The sequence below is a fragment of the Garra rufa genome, chromosome 7 (assembly GCF_049309525.1).
Source record: "Garra rufa chromosome 7, GarRuf1.0, whole genome shotgun sequence".
NCBI lineage: Eukaryota > Metazoa > Chordata > Actinopteri > Cypriniformes > Cyprinidae > Garra > Garra rufa.
Genome location: NC_133367.1, coordinates 47166790 through 47190460, shown reverse-complemented (window position 1 = coordinate 47190460; position 23671 = coordinate 47166790). Strand labels below are relative to the sequence as shown.

The 23671-nt window shown below is 39.1% G+C and overlaps 1 protein-coding gene across 1 annotated transcript; it reads right to left on the bottom strand.

The window, feature by feature from the left end:
• Positions 1–249: 249 nt before the first annotated feature.
• cratb (carnitine O-acetyltransferase b) lies at positions 250–21072 on the bottom strand. The gene is made up of 15 exons (XM_073844581.1): positions 20803–21072; positions 20338–20556; positions 19321–19439; positions 18360–18413; positions 17939–18104; positions 11491–11665; positions 10952–11042; positions 10712–10799; positions 10317–10417; positions 10030–10149; positions 5891–6013; positions 5666–5801; positions 5520–5582; positions 5303–5440; positions 250–1269 (listed from the first exon to the last, which is right to left on the bottom strand). The coding sequence occupies exons 1-15, from the start codon at positions 20851–20853 to the stop codon at positions 1066–1068; spliced, it is 1848 nt and encodes a 615-aa protein (XP_073700682.1). The 5' UTR covers positions 20854–21072; the 3' UTR covers positions 250–1065.
• Between the last annotated feature and the right edge of the window lie 2599 nt (positions 21073–23671).

Here is a 23671-nt window from a genome sequence, read left to right as displayed (position 1 = left end):
GTTTTTTTCTGGAAGAAAGGCATTTCCCCATAGCATCAGCTAAGCTGTACTGAACACTGAGCGCAAAATTATTGAAAGAAAACTATACGAATATTGTCTATCCACTGCTACTTTTACAAATGATGGCAATAAGCACAGTTAAAAAAAAAAGCTAAATATGTGAGACAGCATTGCTTTGGTGTGACTATACTGTATCACACTATAGGTACCACTTCAATGTGAACCATGACATAAATGAACCAAAACTAGTTAGCACACAATTTCAGAAGTCTTTAATAATTGTATTAGGATATGGTTAGAGCTATGTTTATGAATAGAAAGATATAGCTCGTGAGAAAACACTAATTGCTTCCATATGAAAATGTTTGCGACTTTCTTGAGAACAAAACAACCACTTTATGTAGACAAACAGAGATCATTTAAATGAGTGGGCATTTGGAGAACTCTGGCAAAAGTTTCTAAATAAAAACTCATTCGTTACCAGTGTACTCCATTTATTACCAGAAAAAAAATGACAGAATGAGCAACAGACATCTCCTGTACTTTTAAATATTAACAATAACCAATTCTGTAACATAATCAGTGATTTCACACAAAAATAATTGTATTACTTTTATATTTGGTCACTTCCTGACAAAGCACATTTTATGAGGAAGAGTATGTATACAACTGAATTGCTGGTATGTAACATTTCACACAAAATCAGACTGACTTGAAACTTTGTGCTCTTTAAAAAAAGCTGAAGAGAGACCCAAATACACAACATGAGACAATTTCATATTCCAAACGCCTTTAACTTTGGCATTACATTAGATTACTGTTATAAGCTTTCATGGCTGTTCTTAAAATACCAAAAATAGCAATGTATTTCTTATTAGCAAATGGCCCATCACGCATGTATAGTATACCTGCACCTCAGGTGCTTAAATGCGCTGTACTTCACGCAAATTTGCATGAAGACCACCTGTGTATGAAGCCTGGCACTATATTTCACAGCATATTTTAAAGGCCGTGCCTCAATGCTGAATCAGAGTTTTAAAATCATCTCTGAATGTCTAGACGGTGCTAAACAGTGGGCTGAAACAACTCCTGGAGATCAGAAAGCGATCGCTGCAATGTGAGAGCCAGTTTCTCTGCATTGGTTTCCTCACAGCAGTTGAAGGCCGTTACGGAGAAGTGGACATGATCGTGCTGTGGATTGTAACAGACCGCATAGCCATCTGGAACCAGCGGTCCAAAACACATCACACTGTCCGTGTTGGTGGGAACCTGTGAGGAAGATGTAACATGCAAGTGCTTTTAACTTTTTCTTTATGGTCTTCTCACAGTTTAGGCCTGTTGTGTAAATCTAACAATTTAAACTACATACTCAACATACAGCCATTATTGTCAAAATAGCTGGCAACAAGAGTGAATACACCCTAAGTTAGTGTTTCTCAACCCTGGTCCTGGGCGCCCCCCAATACTGCACATTTTGTATGTCTTCCTTATCTGACACACCCATTTCAGGTCCTGGAGATGTTTTCTAATGAGCTGATGAGTGCAATCAGGTGTGTTTGATTAGGGAGACACACAAAATGTGCAGTGTTGGGGGGCGCCCAGGACCAGGGTTGAGAAACACTGCCCTAAGTGACAACAGCAGTTGTTGTTTAACCATGCAAAGCCACATGTATTCATCATTATATTTTTGTCTGCCTGACAGGACCATACAAAGTTGTGTATCTTGTATTAGAGCAGTTAAAATTAGGTGATTTAAGTACAATTCTCTCATACTGACCACTGGATGTTCAACATGGCATCTCATGGCAAAGAACTCTCTGAGGATTTGAAAATCAGAATTGCTGCTCTCCACAAAGATGGGCAAGGCTATTAGAGGTTCAGTAACACCCTGAAACAGACTTACACTACAGTGGTCAGGGTCATACAGAGGTTTTCAAAGATGGGTTCCATTCGGAACAGGCCACCATTGCTTTAAAGGTTTCAGAAGTAGAAGGTCAGCTTGTTAGTGCTCAGACCATACGCCACACTGCAACAAGTCGGTTTACATAGGCGTCGTCCCAGAAGGAAGCCTCATCTGAAGCTGACTCGCAAGAAAGCCCACAAACACTTTGCTGAAGACAACCTGTCCAAGAGCATGAACTACTGGAGCCATGTCCTGTGGTCTGATGAGACTATCAGATAAACTTGTTTGGCTCAGATGGTGTCCAGCATGTGTGGCGATGCCCTGGTGAGGAGTACCAAAAAATTGTGTTGTCTACAGTCAAGCATGGTGGTGGTAGCATCATGGTCTGGGGCTGCATGAGTGCTGCAGTTCATTGAGGGAAACATGGATACTAGGGCTGTCCCCGAATAGTCGAAGATTCGATGCATCGATATGCGGAGCCTGATTCGACCACCGATCTCACAGTCGAATCTTCGCGGGTGAAACGAGCATCACACCATTTTGGCAATATAGGGGTGCTCAATGTCTAACTGCACACAGAACTACTAGATTTTGTACGGACATATTAAGTTATAAACAGCCTTAGATTATGATAATGCAGTAAAAACAAAAGTGAAAAGAAAGAAGCGTTCAATAAATATTTTTAACGTGTTTGTGAACAAATCCAACCACCCCTGTGACAGATTTAATTTTCACTTGCCCTGATCCATGATGAGATGAGGACGGCAGGGATTAGGCGGCGATCACACCGAACGCGTTTTTGCCGTTGGAGGCGCCTCTTTTGAATGGTTTTCTGTTGGCAGTGAGCGTTCTGCGCTCCGTTAATGCGTCCCCGGCGCCTCGCGTTTTTGCAGGAGCGCTCTGAGCGCCTGAAGTTGAAAAAAAATATCAACTCTGAGCGGAAAAACGCCCAACGTTATTCGCGTTCTTTCCCATTGTCCAATCTTTCGGGTCTTCGAAAGTTTACCATCGCTTAAAAAGTCCGGAGACTGCAAGAAATAGAGGAGAAACCTTTGGTGTCTATCATGGGAAACCAGGGGCTGTATTATTTAGGGTTTCTGCTAATATGACAGTTTAATTAACAGCAAAAAACTAGATTTTAGAGCGTTCGCGCTATAATCCTTTGATTTGACTGACAGGACAGCTGTTTTGGTCGTTGCTTAGCAAAAAAGGCAGTGCTGTGCGCCTTGCGTTTTTAGAACTAAAAGACGCGTTCTGTCTTTTTATTTAAACCTAAATAAGTTTGTCTGTCAGTTTTGCAGTCAGGCAGGCAGTTTTGGTCGCTTTATTAAAAGTTGTTGCTGTGTGCAGTGTGTAAAATAAAATAAAAATTGTTTTACCCTCCTGCTGACTATAGTGTCGTGTCCCTCCTATCCCATTCACACACACACATAAGCCTAGATGATTCGACTATCGGTCGACTATAGAAAGATTCGAAAATTCTGATTCGACTATGAAAATTCTTAGTCGGGGACAGCCCTAATGGATACCATTATGTACTGTACATTCTGAAGCAGAACATGACTTCTTCCCTCGAGAAACTAGGCCGAACAGCAGTTTTCCAACATAATAACAATCCCAAACACACCACCAAGAAGACAACTGCCTACAAATTGCATGTGCACTCATTTGCAGCGAAAAGAAAAGAAGCCGAAGCTATTCTTGTTGATACTGTGGTCTATACCTTCGTAACTCCTCCCCCAACTTCCCGCTGGCCTGGATGTTGCTGTCTCATTGGCTGTAGGTAATTGCCGATGTGATTTTCAGTCAGATCACCTTTCACACCATAGATATATATACATAGATACCGCATTGGACCGCTCCAAGCACGTAGATGCGTCCGCCATATTGGAACGGTACACTTGACGTCATTCACCATACTGTAGGTTCGCAGACCAACGGCTGTGCAGGACTGTGGCTTTTCGAATTTTCAGTGATTACTATGAGATCTATGGGTGAATGACGTCAAGTAGACCGCAGTGAAATGGCGGATGGCTTACGTATAACGGCCCATAGAAACAGTCGCTAATGAGGCATCTACGTATATATATCTATGTTTCACACGGCATGATTTTGAATCGCCGACAGGTCCAGATATTTAGCATGCCAAATATCTCACGGGTGTCGGGCGACACGTCGGCGATTCTCTCAGATCACGTCTTTGATAGTTCACACTGTGTGATTGTCACTCACGTGAACGAGCTCCGATTTGCCTGTGATTTCGGGCATTTGTCGGCGATTTCTCAAAACCTGTCGGCAAGTCAAAATCGGGGCTAAAATCATGCAGTCTGAACTCGGCATTAGGATGTACACACTTTTGTTGCCAGCTATTTTAACAATAATGGATGTATGTTGAGTAATTTTCAGGGGACAATAAATCTACACTGCTATACAAGCTGCACATTGACTACTCCAAAATATATCCAAGTTTAATTTCTATATTATTGTCCCTTGAGAAGAAATACTAAAATGGTTGCTGAAATGTGAGAGGTGCACTCACTTTTGTGACATACTGTGTATATTAGATAAGTTTGCTTTCAGTTATTTGATACTGTGAACACAGGGTGCGGCATCATCATGATTACAGGTGCATCTCAATAAATTAGAATGTCGTGGAAAAGTTCATTTCAGTAATTCAACTCAAACTGTGAAACTTGTGTATTAATTAAATTCAATGCACACAGACTGAAGTAGTTTAAGTCTTTGGTTCTTTTAATTGTGATGATTTTTGCTCACATTTAACAAAAACCCACCAATTCACTATCTCAACAAATTACAATATGGTGACATGCCAATCAGCTAATAAACTCAAAAAGGTTTCCTGAGCCATGGTTTGGTTCGCTAGGCTACACAATCGTGGGGAAGACTGCTGATCTGACAGTTGTCCAGAAGACAATCATTGACACCCTTCACAAGGAGGGTAAGCCACAAACATTCATTGCCAAAGAAGCTGGCTGTTCACAGAGTGCTGTATCCAAGCATGTTACACAATTTGAGTTGAATAACTGAAATAAATGAACTTTTCCACGACATTCTAATTTATTGAGATGCACCTGTATGTGCTTGTGAATGAGTCTGTGACCGTTCAGGCCGGTCTCTGTTTGTCTACATTTGGCTCCAAATAACGTCATATGCGCCAGATGACAGCTGCCATTTCTGGGATATTTTGGCTTAATTTTTACAGTCTATGGTGGAAAGAGGGTAACAAGCCACAATGCAGCAGACCTGCAATGCATTCAGTATGGGGATGATTGAACATTAAGAGCAAACACATGAACCCTGAACTCCCAAACATCTTCTATGCTGTGACGTTGCTTCAGTTTTGGTTTTCAATGAAGAAGAATGTGTCAATTTAACTACCTGTCCTGTTCGGAGCTTCCAGTGAGTGGCAAGTCCATAGGCCGTGTCCATGAAAATTCTGGGCACGCTCAGTCCCTCCTCGATGGCTTGAAGTTTAAGACCCAGAAGGTGGCGGTCTATACCCTGCCCCATCAGTGACTGATCAAAACAACACTCATTATGCAGTCAACATAAACTAGGATCTGGGCAGAGAGTGAGAAGGTTCCATAATACTCACCTGCTCTGTGAGGATGCTGTATGCATCAAGAGCCTCTCTCAGCAGCTGTACCTTGGCTTCTCTCTAAAACACACGCACACGTTTAATGACCAGTGTTACTTACACATGTGACATCCTATGTGGTCTCCTCTCCACTATGTACTCACAGAAACAGCATCGTCATCAAAGGCCTGTATGAAGGTCAGCATCTGGTTGGTTGGAGAGCGGATGTAGTCTGTTCGTCCTCCCCGGAACATCCTCAGAGAGGCGATGTCACAGCCTGCGCACACTTCACTGTGAACTCTAGCAGAGAAACAGGAACGCACAAACGCACACTTTATTTATTCATTTTCTTATCTGATGATGAAAGAACTTTTTATTTAAAGCCTCACCGGTAGTAGGCCAGCTGAATCGCCAGCTGGATGAAGGAGTTTGGACTCAGCTTGAGTTGTTTGACAAACTCTTTTCCAAAGCGCTGGAAGTTAAAACATTTGATGTCCAAATCGTTGATGAGACTAAAACGAGAATTGAGTTTTAAAATACAAATTAGCATGTTATTATTAGCAGCACTCAGTTCTCGTTTACATCCTCTTCTTAACATACAAACTCACTGAAACAATCATAAAAGTGCACAGCTTTTCCAAAGTTTGCGTGTCTATAACAGTGTTGTTTTCGTCAACGATGACGATGACGAAATCATTTCGTTGACGCCACTTTTTTTCATGACGATAACGAGACGACGACGAGATAAAAATGGCTCGTTGATGACTAAAACATGACGAGACGTGTGTGAGTTTTCGTTGACGAGACGAGAATAGACGAAAATGTTAGTGGGTGGTCCGTCAGACGTTTAAAATGCATGACATTTCCGCTTATTGTGCATGCCAATTAAAACTTAAAAAGTATCTGACGCTATGGCAAGCCGTTTTAGCATTAAATACTCTTTGCTATACTAGTATGGCAAGCCGTTTTAGCATTCCATCCTTGTTTGTCTTTTATGTTCTAAAACATTCCTTCATTATTGTAATTATTGGTGAAAATTGTCGATCCGGAAGCTCACATTGTGTTGAACTATAGATCTGCCATTTTCAGAACTTATAAGTGACACTACCCAACAGCAAAATACTTACTGACCTACATTAATTTGTTAAAAGACTACCTTTTTCCCTTTTTTTGACTAAAACTAGACTAAAACCTTTTTGACTTTTCGTCGACTAAAACTAGACTAAAACCTTTTTGACTTTTCGTCGACTAAAATTGGACTAAAACTAGCACATATAGAAGTGACTAAAATTTGACTAAAACTAAGAAGCATTTTAGTCCAAAAGACTAAGACTAAATCTAAGATGGTTGTCAAAAACAACACTGGTCTATAACTCAAGAAGTATTAAAGGGATAGATCACCCAAAAATTTAAATGTGATGTTTATCTGCTTACCCCTAGGGCATCCAAGATGTAGGTGACTTTGTTTCTTCAGTAGAACACAAACAAAGATTTTTAACTCAAACCGTTGCAGTGGATGGGCACCAAACCTTTAAAAGTAAAAAAAAAAAAAAAAACACACATGCACAGACAAATCCAAATTACACCCTGTGGCTCGTGACGATACATTGATGTCCTAAGACACAAAATGATCGGTTTTTCTGAGAAACTGTACAGTATTTATATCATTATTTACCTTTGATACACAGCAATGTCCATCTGTCTTGTGTGCGAGCTCAGCATCAGGCACATTACATGTGAACGCGCCCTGTCGTAGTATATGCAAACGCCGGAAGCGATCTGTCGCGTGTATAGGACACTCATTGTTTACACAGTGCACAGAGATTGTGGGTATAGCAGCTATTCAAAATGGTAATTACTTGCGCTTATCCTGATTTAAAGCTAAAAAATTACGTTTGCTTGCGCGAACTCATCCAGGACTGTTGACTGTTCACCGACTGCCCCTTTCGGCGTTTGCGTATACTAAGCTAGAGCGTGTACACGTGTAACGAGCCGGATGATGAGCAGTTTCTCAGGACTTTCTCAATGATATAAATACTGTTAAGTTTCTCTCAAACGATCGTTTCGTGTCTTAGGACATCAATGTATCGTCACTAGCTGCAGGGTGTAATTTGGATTTGTCTGTGGATGTTTTTTTTTTTTTTACTTTTAAAGGATTGGTGCCCATCCACTGCCATTATATGGCTGACAGACTGCACCGGTTTAAGTTAAAAATCTTGGTTTGTGTTCTACTGAAGAAACAAAGTCACCTACATCTTGGATGCTCTAGGGGTAAGCAGATAAACATCAAATTTTCATTTTTGGGTGAACTATCCCTTTAAATATATTGCAATATGATTTTAGATTCTAGTTCTTTATAAACTTTTCTTTTGAAATCTTTTCAACAAGGCCCTACATCATTCAGTCCCAGAGATATAGGGATCTCAATGAGGCTTCAGATTGTTGAATGTTACCCATTTTTAGTGGTCGAAAATAAATGGTCACTTTGTATACAGCTGATACTTATGTTATTTAAAGAACAATGTCTGAAGAATAAATACTGTTGAAATTACAATGGTATCTTGTTTCCCTCTATCAAAACAATTGCATAGAACATACCCATCTGAGTGCTAAAAGTGCACTAAAATCGTCTAACTAAAAGTTAAGTCATATGAGCCTGCTTTCTGTAGTCCATTCATAAGATTCTATATTTGAATCAGTTTCAGGTATATTTGGAAGAAAGGATTTTGTTCGTTTTACCAGCTTCTGAAGCTACCAAGAGATTAAACATGCAGTATTGTAACACGTTTGAAACAAATCCTACACCTCACGGGGAAGTGTGTTTGCTTTCGCCAAAAATGTATCACGTAACACATTTCTCTCATCATAAACCAAGATTTGTCTCACCTAGATTATTAGAATTTCCTTTTTATTGTTATAAAATATGAAGCATAATCATAGATCAAGAAGTATCAGAAAACTGATAGTGATGAAACTGATAGTACCTCAAACATTTATCATCTCACACTTGGAATAATTAACTCTGAGTAATTCTGAACCCTAGGAAAATGGAATCCTGGGTAATCTTATTTTACATTTCACAGTGTTCCTACTTCTCCTAGAGTTATCAATTAATCCTGGTCATTTATAATCTGTACAATCCCAATCCCTGGGTTACTGTTATTATTTGTATATTTGCATTGTAAACAGTAACGACTAGATAAACACAACACTACATTTGATTTTTGACCATTAAAAATAAGTAGGATACTAAATTTGGAGCTGCACTGAGATCTCAGTATCTCTAGGATTAAACCATAAAGGGCCTTAAAGATTAGTAAAGTAAAGATTCTTAGGAACCGGAATCTAAAATGATATTAAAATAACTTTAATACTACTTGAGTTAGAGGCACACAAATTTTGGAAAAAGAATATTTATGAGACTCAAACAGGTATGTTCGATTTAATTGTTCTGATAGAGGCGAAACAAGATACAATTCTAATTTCAACATTATTTCTTCTTCATACATTGTTCTTAAAATAAATATCAGCTGTTTATAAAGTGACCAACATTTGGTTTTCGACCACTGGAAATTGGTAATATTCAACAATCTGGACATGGAGCCTCATTAAGATCCTCATATCATGATGTACGGCCTTGAACATGAAGATTCCAAAAGAAAAGTTTATCAACAACTAGAATTTAAAATCATATTGTGATATCTTTAATACTTCTTGAGTTATAGGCAAACTTTGGAAAAAGAATACGTATGGCACTCAGACTGGTATGATCAATGCAGTTGTCATGACAGAAAGAAACAAGACACATCTCTAGTTTTAACATTATTTGTTCTTCAGACATTACTCTTTAAAAGAAAAGTAGTATCATACTTTGGTAAAATTGACACATTTTTAAGAAGAACCAAATGTGGGTCAATTTTCAAATTTAATCCTGGAGCCATATTGAAATTCCAGTATCTCTGGAACCGAATCTCATTGAGCATTGAAAATAAAGATTCCAGAAGGAAAGTTTGGTAGAACCCAAGAGCATATACTTGAGTTGCAGGCATGCAAACTTTAGAGAAAGCTTCGGTGTTGTTTCCCCATTTTTGAATTGTTACTATTGGCACATAATTTAAAAAAATAGCTAAAGTCAACAGATTTCACTAATAGAATTACCAAATCTCTCTGTATTAATAAGATAATGATGCTGTCATCTTTCTAAAGTTTTTTTTTTTTACCCCCCTGTAACTTGACTCTGAATCTCAGGTGAAAATTGCCATTTTGACCTCCCTCTACAAAACAGTGGTAAAAAATACTCGGTAAATATTCATCCATGACATTTAATATTTTGGCTTTCATCACTATACATGTATATCTTTCCTCTAAAATTTGAGCTGGGGAAGTGTTTGAATTTTGGTTGATTTGACACGGAATGACCCTGTTGTCCTTCTGCATTATTGACACACTATTTTCCTATCGAGTACTGTAAAGCAATCTGTATTGTTAAAAGCACAATATAAAGTAAAGTGCTTTAGCTTAAACTTACATATCTAGATTCTGCTTGGCCATCTCTAGATCCCATTTGATCTCAGAATTGATGTAGAAGTAGAGTTTCTTGGGCATGGGCAGAGGAACTAACGGAGCTCGCATTCTGTCCGGTTTCTTACTAACAGAGAAAAACATTGTCAATAACTGTTACCACACAAATGTCTTTTTAGGCTGGCATCTCACTAGCTGATTTCTCAGCTGATTAATAATGGGTATCAGCTGACTATAAATGCATAGTACACTTGTATGTTTTTGCCTGAAAAGCATTAAAGAGTGTGTAAATACCAGTATTGCAGTACATGATCCAACAATGTGGATATAGGCGGACCCTCTGCTGTCGCATGTTCATACAAGAGACCCCAAGACCCATCCTCACCAACAACAAACTGAACACAGAAACAGAGAGAGAGAAAAAATAGTTTAACAAAGAAAATCAAAGAAAACGGCAATTGATTACAGTACTTAAACCTGATTAATCACAGTTTATGCATTACTGAATTCAGTTCCAAGCAAAAGAATAAACTCATGTCTAATAATAATTGACATAATTTTACATAAGTGTCTAATCCGGCAATTTTTTTTTAAACTGGAGACAGCGCAACATCATTACATGCATCAACTCTGACAGTCCTGGTTTAAATGACAGAACATTAAGAACAAGCCTCAGTCATGCGGCTCACCTGTAGAGTCTTGTCAAACCATCGATTGCCACTGTTTGAATAAGTCCCACCTCCATGCAAAATCTGTGCTGCCATTCGACTAGAATACCTGGCAAGCAATGAACAGCCTTAGCACCATGTAAGACGTAAACAACTGTGTTATCAATTTGATGAAAACACACTGCTTAGCTCTAGTAACTGTCAGTATCATCCAGAATCAATCAATCAATCAATCAATCACGATGTATAAACAACTCTTACTTCTCATCAGAAATCCTCATAACAGGAGAGTCCAAACACAATGTAAAGATCGACTTCTCTATTAGCCTTACAGATTCTTTATTGATTTTATCTGAAGAGGGGAATAACAAACAAACAAAAAGTTTAAATTACAGTGTAAGCACAAAACTGTGGAATTATGCAGCTAGAAAGAGTAAAGAGTGACATTTAATCTGTTAACCCAGGGGTGCCCCACCCCGTTCGTGGAGATCTACCTTCCTGCAGAGTTTATTTCCAAGCCTAAACAAACACACCTGTCTGTATTTATCAAGTGCTCCTTCAGATCCTAATTAGTTGGTTCAGGTGTGTTTGATCAGGGTTGATGCTGAACTCTGCAGGAAAGTAGATCTCCAGGAACAAGGTTGAGCACCCCTGTGTTAATCCAATAGGCTGCATGAGTGAAAGCAAAGACTGACCTTATATATAACAAAGTAGTCATCACTCTTGCTAAAGAATCATTAATGCATTGTTCTTTATTGGTGTTGAGTTAAACAATAGTTGAGTGTGCAGGTCAGGTTTACCTCTGAGCAAGCGCGTGTAAGCCTGACCCCAGGTGTGACGATGCTCGCTGGTCAAAATTCCCATCGGTTCCTTATCAGTTTTCCACGACTGAGAGCGGATCCGCAACAGCTGAGCATGGATCTGACTTTCTGTCAGTGGTGTTCCATCACTGTTGTAAACATCCAGCTGGAAAAACTACACACAACCACATATACATGCTTATTATTTTTATTATTTATCATTTTTTTAAGAAACGGCATACTAGTGTAATTATAATGTGTATATAACCTGATTTATTGTAAGAACAAAAATGAACAAACTAGGGTCCATGTTGTTTTCACATTCTGACTTAAAAGCACAACTCTGTCAAGGAGACCATCTGAGAAGCGCGTGAATCCAGCAAATACAGTTGCTCTGATGGCTTACTGTTGACTAGCTACATTAAGCATGCTTAACTTAAAATGCCTAAAGCTAAATTTCACTTGTGACGAAGAATTTCACAGAAGAATTAATAAACCTGTCATCCAACAAAAGAGAACATTATAGCGTTTTCACTCCACAACATCATCCACATGCTTCCATTTGCGATCTGATCCTCATAAAGAAAATATATTCTACACCTTAATAAAGGCTATGTCGATTAGCAATGGATTATAAATGTACTTAATTATTATTCGAATAATAGAGATGGCTTGAAGAACACATATAAACCATACATTGACGAGGTCAAGTGTTGATTGTCTTCACGTTTCATCATTCGAAACATTTCTATCATCTTCTAATACAGCTACAGTGATAGCAATGCCTTTGTCTATTATAAGGGAACGAGTTCTATTACTTCTGTGAAGCATATGTGGAGCCCTCCAGCTTTCAGTATGAATGAAACAGACATTACATTTGTTTATAGCACTTAATAATGGCCAAACCATCCTATTTTAGGTAAAAAAAAAATAGGAAAAACAATATTTGTCTAGTAGTGGTGTTAATTACTTCAGAATAAAATGAGCTGTTTCTTGAAGATTCCACTGTAAGTAGTGCATGGTACGGCGAATAATTCACCATGATTGGGAAAGTGCTTTCAAAAAACCTCCGGGATAAAGTTGTAGAAAGGCACAAAGTAGCAGAAGGCTACGAAAACATTTCAAAGGCTTTAGCTATCCCTCGGAGTACTGTGCAGAGCATCATTAAGAAGTGGAAAGCATATAGCACCACCAGGACATTTCCTAGATCAGACCGTCCGTCCAAAGTGGATGACAGAGCCAGGAGGACATTGATAAGAGAAGATACCAGGAGGTCAAAGACAACTTTGAAGGACTTACAAGGCTTTATGATTGGGTCTGGTCTGGGCATGTGACAACTATCTCCCAAACTTCACACAAAGCTGGCCTGTATGGCAGGGTGGCACGAAAGAAGCCTTTTTTGTACGATACCTTCTGGCAAAAGGTGCTATGGTCTGATGAGACCAAAATTGAACTTTTTGGACTGAACTTCAAGTGGTATGTTTGTCGAAAAGCAAATACACCACACCGCTCAAAACACACCATACCTACTGTGAAGCATGGTATTGGCAGCATTATGTTATGGGGGTGTTTCTCTTCAGCTGGGACTGGGCGATTGGTCAGGATTGAAAGGAACATGGATGCTGCTAAGTACATCCAAATTCTTGAGGAAAACCTGCGTCCCTCTGCTAGACAGCTGAAGATGGGCAGGTCATTCACCTTCCAACACAACAATGACCCTAAGCATACTGCCAAAACAACAATGAAATGGCTGAAGGATTAGAAGGTGAATGGTCTTAAGTGGACAAGTCACAGCCCTGACTTAAATCCAATCGATGGATTTGAAGAGAGCAGTCTATTGCCACTCACCACAGAATTTGACTGAACTTGAGCAATTCTGCAAGGAAGAATAGGCAAATAAACTACATAAACATAAATATAAATATAGTGCCCTCCAAAAGTTTCAGGTTGCCATCACACTGATCTATAGCTCCCTCCACAGATTCTCAATTGGATTTAAGTCAGGACTCTGGCTGGGCCACTGCAAAACGTTAATGTTTTTGTCTGCTAACCATTTCTTCACCACTTTTGCTGTGTGTTTTGGGTCGTTGTCGTGCTGAAATGTCCACTGGTGCCCAAGGCCAAGTTTCTCTGCAGACTGCCTGAAGTTGTTGTTGAGAATTTTGATGTATTGCTAATTTTCCATGGTGCCGTTTACTGGGATTAGGTTCCCTGGTCCACCGGCTGAAAAACACTCCCAAAACATTAGGTTCCCACCACCATGTTTGACAATGGGGATGGTGTTCTTAGGGTTGAAGGCTTCTCCTTTTTTACACCAAATGAAGGCTACATCATTGTGGCCAAACAATTCAATTTTTGTTTCATCTGACTATAAAACAGAAGACCAGAAGTCTTATTTGTCCAGATGAGCATTTGCAAAGGCCAAGTGGGCTTTTGTGTGCCTTATCTGGAGAAGTGGTGTCCTCCTTAGTCTGCGTCCGTGAAACCCAGTGGTGTGCAGTGTCCGTTGGACTGTCTGCCTTGAGATGCTGCCACCAGCAGAGCCCAGATTCATCAGGATGGCCTTGGTGGTGATCGTTAGATTCTTTTTTACCTCTCTCACTATCCTCCTGGCCAGCACAGGTGTCACTTTTGGCTTCCGAACACGTCCTCTGAGATTTTTCACAGTGCGGAACGCCACTGGAACTTCAAAACATTCTGTTTTTAACCTGTTGAGTTGATTAAAACAGCGGTTACCAATGAATCAGGGTAATTAGGATGCTCTAGAACAGCGTGGACTATTTGGAATGGTATAGAACAGGGGTGGGGAACCTTTTTTCTATCAAAGGCCATTTATACTTTTGCAACCTCCTTTAAAGGGGCTATATGTAACTTTTTCCCTAAAATAAACGTAACAATAGCCTTTTTATTTGACCATTTATGACTCAAACGTCTCCTGATGAGCATACTGACACCTTGTCAGTTCACAGTGGGCGCACCTATAAGCCTGTATCCTATTTTTCCTATTTTCTGTCGGGTCGGATTTTTCGCACGCTGTCTGCGGATGTGACGTCAAACGTTTGTGTGACATGTTAAACGTTTCAGATCACTCTGCCACCACCGCTAGTCATATATATTGCAAACTAACTTAGTTTCTCAAACAATATATGTATTTGATTGTTCTTACCTCTGTAAACATAATGTTGACTTCTTTGCAGCGGATGACTTGTGAAGTGTGTACGTACGAGCGCGCGCTGCGAGAGTGAGCAGAAAGGAAGAGCAGTTCCTTTTTTTTGGCCACAGGTGTCAGTCGCGAGTTTAAATTTCAGAAACTTACATATAGCCCCTTTAAGGGCCATACTAATTTATTGAACACGCATATCACTAACTTCTCTAATGCGATGGTTGGAACTGCTTCTCTTTGGCGAGGCGTTTTATGTCAGATGGCAGTGATGACGATGCTACTCGCAGCTGGTTTTCCAAGTTTGAGTCAGTCAGTCTTGAGCGGAATTGAGTCTTTGCAAGAGTCAGTTTTGAAAAGAACTGCTCACAGCAGTAGGTCGTCCCAAACAGAGATGCAAACTTCAGTGCATGTCTCCTCAGAATGGGAAAATCCTCAGAAGGTACATACAGTTTATAGAACTCAAACAGAGGGAGGTTTTTATACTTTGCTTTGAGCTCATCATTGCTTTGCAGCTCAATTATTTCGTGTTGTAGGTTGTCAGGTACTTCAGATGGTTCCACGTTAAATGGCACGGCAAATATCTTCAGTTCATTTTGTTTACTTTTTATGTCCTGAAACCTCTCACCAAATGCCTGAAGCAGTTTTGCACACTCACCAGCATACTCAGTTGTCATAGCAGGCTTGTGCTCTTGTAGAGTAGGAAAATGCACAGTGCAACTCTTGTCCAGTTGCGACTGCCACAGCTTTAATTTTGCCTCAAATGATTTCACGTGTGAAAGCAGAGAGCTGAGAAGCTGGTTCGGACCTTGGAGCTTGACGTTCAGCTCTGACAGGTGCTTGGTTATATCCACCATAAAGGCTAAATCACACAGCCACTTGTCATCACTGAGTTCCACAACAGGTTTTCCCTTAATCTCCATGAATTGTTTTACTTCTTCCCTCAATTTGTAAAACCGTTCAAGCATATCTGCGCGACTTAGCCATCTCACCTCACAATGGTAAACCAGATCTCCATACTCGGACTCAAGATCACTCAGTAACTCCTTGAACTGCCGGCTGTTTAGCCCTCTGGTTTTGATGAAATTTATGGTGGAAACGACAGTTGTCATTACACTGTGGAGCTTCAGGGAACGTGCACACAGACTCTCTTGATGTATGATAAAGTGGCATACAACTAAATCACTTGGATCAAGATTAAGACGACTCATTTCTTTTTTGATCAGTGCAGTTAGTCCCTTTTGCTGGCCAAGCATGGCTTGGGCTCCATCTGTGGCAAGGCCACTTAACTTGTCAAATGGTAATTCAAATTTGTTCATTGCCAAAACAACTTGCTCAAACAAATCCTCACCATTGGTAGTGCCATGCATGGCTTGCAAAGACAGCAATTCCTCCGTCGTTTCAAACTCATAAGTAATTCCACGCACAAAGATCGCTAGTTGGGCGGTATTTGTTATGTCAGTTGTTTCATCACAGGCCAGAGAGAAAAACTGGAATTTTTTCCCGGTGTCATTCAGTGTTGTTTCAATGTCTTGCGCCATATCGGTAATTCGTTCTGTATACTATAGAACTTTGGATTCTCCCATAGACTGTGACAGTTTGCAAAGGGTATGAATAATTTTGGACATGGGAAAAGGTTCATCTTCCAACAGAACAATAACCCTAGTCGCACAGCTAAGACCATGCAAGAGTGGTTTATGGCCTGGGCTTGAATCAAACATTTCTGGAGAGACCCAAATATGCTCATGTTACCTGACAGAGCTTGAGAGGTAAGGAGAAGAATGACAAATAAGCGCCAAATGCATACCTGTAAAGGCACTTCAACTAAGTGCTAAAATGCAAGTGCATTGAACCGCAGCCGCAATCGAGCTTTAGGAAAGCGCAGGTGAAAGTCTGTCAGTGCGCACATTTTGTGCATCTAATAGTACTGTATTCCAAACGACAAATGAAAGCATATATAAAGTGAAACACGACGGGTGGAAGCACACAATGTCAAGCAATGTGCACGTGTCTCACAGTGCAAATTCTGTGCAATGAAGCCTGCCACATCTCTAGCACGCACACGTGCCATATGCGGCAAAAAAAACAAGCTCAGTATCGATTCTGAAATATTTAGAATCGTTTCAGAATCGTTGAAGAGAGAATCGCGATGCATCGGACAATCGATTTTTTCTCCCACCCCTAGTACTACATAGCTATGCCTTGTACAGGCAATGCTAGATGTAGACTAAATTTAATTTGAAAGCATAAAACTAAAAGTATCTAAAAAAAAAACAAACTTTGGGAGTTTCTCTTTGGGTTCACAGTAAATAATAAAAAAAACACCACTTTTTTCTGGCAAAATCATCCATTCTTGAAGTAAACATAGTAGGGCCTTAAAGGATTAGTTCACTTTCATAACAACAATTTACAGATAATGTACTCACCCCCTCGTCATCCAAGATGTTCATGTCTTTCTTTCCTCAATCGTAAAGAAATTGTTTTTTTGAGGATTTCTCTCTATATAATGGATATGTATGGCGCCCCGAAGTTTGAACTTCCAAAATGCAGTATAAATGCAGCTTCAAAAGGCTCTAAACAATCTCAGCTGAGGAAGAAGCTTCTTATCTGGTGAAACGATCAGTTATTTTCAAAACAAATTGACAATTTATATACTTTTTAACCTCAAATCGTCTTTGCGCAGCGCATGTGCAGTCTGTGTGATCTGGGTCAATACAGTTAAGGTATGTCGAAAAACTCCCATCTCGTTTTCTTCCCTAACTTCAAAATTGCCTTAGATTGCTGCAAAAGTACCGACATAGTGTTTACAAAGTGAACATACAAAGAAACTCAAACGCCCTTTACAAAAAAAAGGTAAACACAGCATTGTAGGACGATTTTGACGTTGAAGACATAAACGAGATGGGAGTTTTTCAACATACCCTAACCGTATTGACCCGGATTCTACTGATTACAGATGCGCTGCGCAGAGACGAGACAAGACGAGCATTTGAGGTTAAAAAGACCCTTCCTCCTCGGCTGGGATTGTTTAGAGTCCTTTGAAGCTGCATTTAAGCTGCATTTTGGAATTTCTAACTTTGGGGCGCCATACATATCCATTATATGGAGAGAAATCCTGAAATGTTTTCCTCAAAAAAAAAAAAAACAATTTCTTTACGACTGAGGAAAGAAAGACATGAACATCTTGGATGACAAGGGGGTGAGTACATTATCTGTAAATTGTTGTTATGAAAGTGAACTAATCCTTTAAGCCCTGCCCTTCCCTGCCTACTATGCAATCTATGTTACCTGGTAGTTCCTGACCACTGTAATGTGAGCTGGGCCACGGCGCGGACGTCCATAGTGAACCACATGATCATGTTTGGGTCCTGGGATTCGACAGGAAGAGAACAATCGAGGAAACAATTCCATACATAATGGCTGTCCGCGCATATACTCTACTGCTAGCTTCCCACTGGATGAGCAAGAGAGAGAAAGGACATGCAGACAGAAATCAAGAAAAACAAAAAGAGATAGGGAGTCACATTGAGCTACAGACAGCAACAGTATGATATATTTAGAAATAATATCATGATATTAAGTTCCATTGTTTGGCACTGCTTGACTAAAACACGCAGACCAGCGTGAGTTAAAGGTTAGCGGTTAAATTAGCACAGATGCTCAGATATAAATGGTTTAATCAGCCACTGTATGTCAATACAGTCCAGACCTGTCCACCTGAGCTTTGAAGTCCAACACTCCTGCAATTAACTTTGATGCAAACCTGCAAAAGAAACAATGCAGACATATTTAGATTAAACACGAAACCCTACACTCTTACAAATAAAGGCGCTTCACGATGCCATAGAAGAACTTTTTTGTCTAAATGGTTCCATAAAGAACCTTTAACATTTTGTTTCACAAAAGGTTCTTTGTGGCAAAAGAAGGTTCTTCAGATTAAAAAAAGGTAAGAAAGAGATGGTTCTTTAAAGAACCTTTGACTGAATGGTTCTTTGTGAAACCAAAAATGGCTCTTCTCTGGCAGGGATCATCAAATCTGGCCCACGAGATCCATTTTCCTGCAGAGTTTAGCTCTTACCCTAATCAAACACACCTGAGCATGCTAATCAAGGTCTTCAGGATCATTAGAGAATAACAGGTAGGTGAGTGTGATCAGGGTTGGAGCTAAACTCTGCAGCGCATTGGCCCTCCAGGGTAAGATTTGAGGAACCCTGTTCTACGGCATCGCTTGAGCAGTGGTTTTCAATCCTGGTCCTGGGGATCCATTGCTCTGCACATTTTGTGTGTCTCCCTTATTTAACACACCTGATTCAATTAATCAGCTCGTTAGGAGAGAGCTCCATGTACTGAACTAAACATGTCAGATAAGGGAGACATACAAAATGTGCAGAGCGGTGGGTCCCCAGGACCAGGATTAAAACCACTGGCTTGAAGAACCGTTTAAAGCAGCTTTATTTTTAAGAGTGTAATACAGTTTGAGATAAAAAAATCTGAAAATTTTTGATTTTGTTTAATACTTTGTTTCACGTAATACTTTGTTTTTAATACTTCTGTGCAATCAATTATCTGAAGCACCTGAAAGGACAGTTAAGATCATTGAAAAGGACATTTATATCAGTAATTCTGTAAGGGTGTTTGTTTTGAGGGTGTAGATTCTGGCTGTCACATACACTAGTTGACCTCTCCAGTCAGTGAAGTCACGTTTGGGCAATGAAATGGCAGGATTCGAATGCACTGCCAAGGGTTGCCTGCACTCCAGGTACGCCCACTGCACCCACCAATCTGAAATCTGCAAAGACACATGCAAAATACAACAGACTGAACTAAACACACCAGCCCGCTAGTTCAAAACACACAAAGCGAAAACTGCTGCACACAGAAATGAGGCAGTTTACTAGGTTGAAACATACCCAGATTGCACATGTACAACTGCAAGACGTCTGTTAAAGATCTCTTAATCTGGAAAGCATCTGCTGTAAGATGATACTCTAAAAAATACATCTTCCAGATGTAAATGCAGACGTCTCAGAGATGTACACTGCAAAAAATGCTTTTCTTACTTAGATTGTTTGTCTTGTTTCCAGCCAAAATATCTAAAAATTCTTAAATCAAGAAGGATTTTCTAGACGAGTAAAAAGTATTGTCTTGTTTTCAGAAAAAAACAAGTCAAAATTTTCAAGTTTGTGCTTAGAACAAGCAAAATAATCTGCCAATGGGGTAAGCAATTTTTTTTTTTTCAAACAGAAAACAAGATTATGTTTCTTACCCCATTGGCAGAAAACACTTAATTTTGACTTGTTTTTTTTTTCTGAAAACTTTTACACATCTTGAAAATACTTCTTGATTTAGGAATTTTTAGATATTTTGGCTGGAAACAAGACAAAAAAAATCTAAGTAAGAAAAGCATTTGTTGTAGTGCATATGTGCTATTAGGGTACACATTGGGTTGAGTTCTTTTACAAAGACTCCTTGTTAATTCCTTCACCCTTGCATTATTTGCCTCCTAAAACGCAGAAGGTAAAGACCCAAGGAAAGAAGACAAGGATGCACAATAAGAAGAAAAAGGCACCCTTTAGACCTATTTTGACATTCCTGCTTTAACACTGCCAGTAAAAAAAGTACCTATAGTCTGTCCAAAGAAAATCGTGATATTGACATTTCATATTGTTATTTTGTACTGTTCTCACCCAATTGTGTGAATGCTTTGCTCTTTTAATCAGCTCTCTTTGAAGTTTTTCGCCTAGACCTCCGGGGCTGCCAAACTTCTGCACGATCTTGCGAGTGTGCTCGATCTCGTCTGCCGGTAGGAGCGGCTCCAGAGCGGTCAGGTAGCGCTGCAGCGTCTGGCCGAGCGGAGGCACCGGCTGCGGCGGCGGGACCGAGGAGTGGGCCTGTCTCAGCACGGCCTGACGAACGGGACACAGGATGACTCAAAGTTACGAACTGAGGTTCTCACTTAAAATATACTTCCAAGTCTCTTCCTTAATATCCTTATGTAAAAGACCCCTCTACTCTAGGACAGAAGTTTTCATCTGTATGTTTATAAATAAATGCTTTATAGTCCACAAGTGTCTGCTACAAGCGTCCCTTTTAAATGTGAATATGTGCTTAACGCTCACAAAAGCATGCTCACAATACTACACAACACTTACCCTTTGCACGAGTAAAGAGCATATTCGTGGAGGTATTCTCTCTAAAATCATTGCTCTACGCTGTTTGTAGCTCACGAGGAAATAGCAAACTAGTACTTAAGCTTGCGCAAACATGAACGTCACGGGGACTCTGAATCTTCATCAATGATATTACGGTAAGATAAGGCGTTATTCTAACGCACAAAAGCGGACAGCAGTAAACTATGCTGACAGTTGGACTGTTTAGTCTGTTAACAGTCGTCAAAGTTCGGCTTAAGTTCGTGAGCTTCAGCACGCACTTCGGGTGTGGACGCTGAAACACGTGTGCAGTGTTTAGTGTTTACTGCCGTATTATTTCGTGTATTTGCGCAGAAACAATTGGACAAGGAAAATCTATTTGAGAGCCCGAAAAGAAGTGCCTCCATGGTTTAAAAGAATAAAAAACCAATGCAGCAGTACACTACCAAAAAGACAATATGCAGTTTTAAAAAGAACGGGCCTAATTGACCCAGAAATAAAATAATTCTGTCATATTTACTTCATAATTACCACATTACAGTTTACAGACGCTAGGACACATTTCTCAATACTTAGGTCACTTTTGCAAAACTCTTCACACAGTTCTCCTAACCGACTTTCAGCTTGGCAAAGCAGTTCATTTCACATTCAAAACGCACTACAATTACCAAAAGACTTTATTCAGGTCTCAAATAAACTCATTCTTCCAGAACACTAGCAAAGGCTGACAGCCGACAAACACACTTTGTCAGCCACAAAACAATGAGCTAAAAAACACTAACAATTACACAGTGTTTTCTTGTGTAAAACAAGGACACATCTCTGTTTATAATTGCAATATATTGTTTATAACTGCAATATATGTTACTGGAATGAATCAGACATGATGCACAATTTGGCAATATTTTATGTTGTTTATTTATTTTTATTTTTTTGCACTAAGTAATTCCAAAATACAAGGATTTGTAAACACACCATCCACTGATACAGATACAACAGTAATGCTAATCTACTCGCATTTTTAGATTTGAAATATGTTTCAATAAAATATTGCTGTTGAATTTTGCTGTCTTATTCAGTTTTGCATTATGTTATTGTTTTGAACATAAGTTTAACAGTTTTGAAAGCAGTATGTAAGCACGTGCAAAATGTCCTGTACGTACAAAGATTTTTGTCAGTTATTGTGTCTGAGTTATTGAGTGAGAAAAGAATTCCTGAAATTTGAGAGATGTAGTCATTGAATGCATTTTGTGCCAAAACAATGATAACTGATCCTCAGTTTAGCCCACATAGACGTCTGTTGTGCTCACTGTGTGAAGAGTTTTGCAAAAGTGACCTAAGTATTGAGAAATGTGTCCTAGCGTCTGTAAAAAACTGTAATATTTATAATGTAAATTAATATTTACCTCCCCTTTATATCTAACAAGGTTAAGGAAATACAACTCCTCCATTTTTAAATATTATGTTTTTATGTTTTGGGCACTATAATAAGGTTCACAATTTTATCCTCAAAGATGTTATTTGTTATTATGAAAACTCAAAACACATTTCTTTTGAATGTTGTTAGTTTCTTTATTTAGTATGCGAAATTCTTCATCCATACGCAAAAATGTGTCTTCTACTTTTCCATGCTGAAATCAACTCTCTAATTTTATCCCGTTGACTTATAAACAACAAAAAAGCACAAAATGTTTAATGCTTTATGAGGATGTCTGTGCACAAAAAATAAAAATAAACATGTTTGTTTTGTTGTAAGTGTAAATGTTGTCAGAGATAGTAATATTTTCCCTGATTATGTATGTATTATATGTTCTTGCAATAAAAAAGTATTCTGTCAATTCAGTGGAGGTCCTGGACGTCATGTTCAGAAACATGGCATCATGGATTCTATCAAATACCAACAGATAAAAAATCTAAACCTGACTGCCTCTGTAAGAAATCTTGTAATGGACCATGTTTGGATCTTTCCTTAAGACAATGATCCAAAATTAATACAAAAATGTGTCACTGAGCACAAAATGAAGCTTTGGTTGTCTGAGTTCCCTGACTTGAACCCTGTAGAAGATGAATAGAATCACCAACATGGAGCTGGGAATCTGAAGGATCTGGAAAAAATCTTGGATGAAAGAATGGTCTCTGATCTCTTGTCAAGTGTTCTCCAAACTCATCAGGCATAGGAGAAAACTCAAAACTGTTATCTAAGGACGTTGCAATAATTGGGTGCTAATAACTGTGGCCAATGTGAAATAGAGAAAAACATTTATTTCATAATAAGACGCCCCCACTTTCTATTGTTTTGCTTCAACGAAAGGTTAGAATTTAGTTGATTTTTTTTAATGAAATATCAAAAGGATAAAGAATGCAGATTTGTTTTCACAGCCACCTTTGCCCACCTTTATGTACGCGTATTTACCAAGGGTGCCAATATCAGTTGGCAGCACTGTATAGCTAAAATCTCCTTGTTGAAGAATTGCAATAAACATGTATTTTAATTAGTGTATTTGTAGATCTACAGTGTTTTATAGTTCATGTGTTTTTTAATCAACAGAAAACACAACTGTAGATTTGATGTTAATATTTACTGTTCGGATGGCTGTGCTAATTGTTTTGAGAACAATTACATCGTGTTGGACAAATCAGCTAAGAAAATCTCTAATAATATACAAATAGCATGTGAAAGATATTTATCTTCATTGTTAGACACTTATTTTCATATAGTGTTATTTATTTAATATGAAATTGCGATTAGGAAAACTGCATTTCCTGTGTTGTTTGAATAACAAGCCGAATAGTTTTCAGTTTAGGGCCAATTGAAAATATAGCATGTTCATTTGATAGAATGACAAATGACAGAATTTTGTTTGTTGTGTTT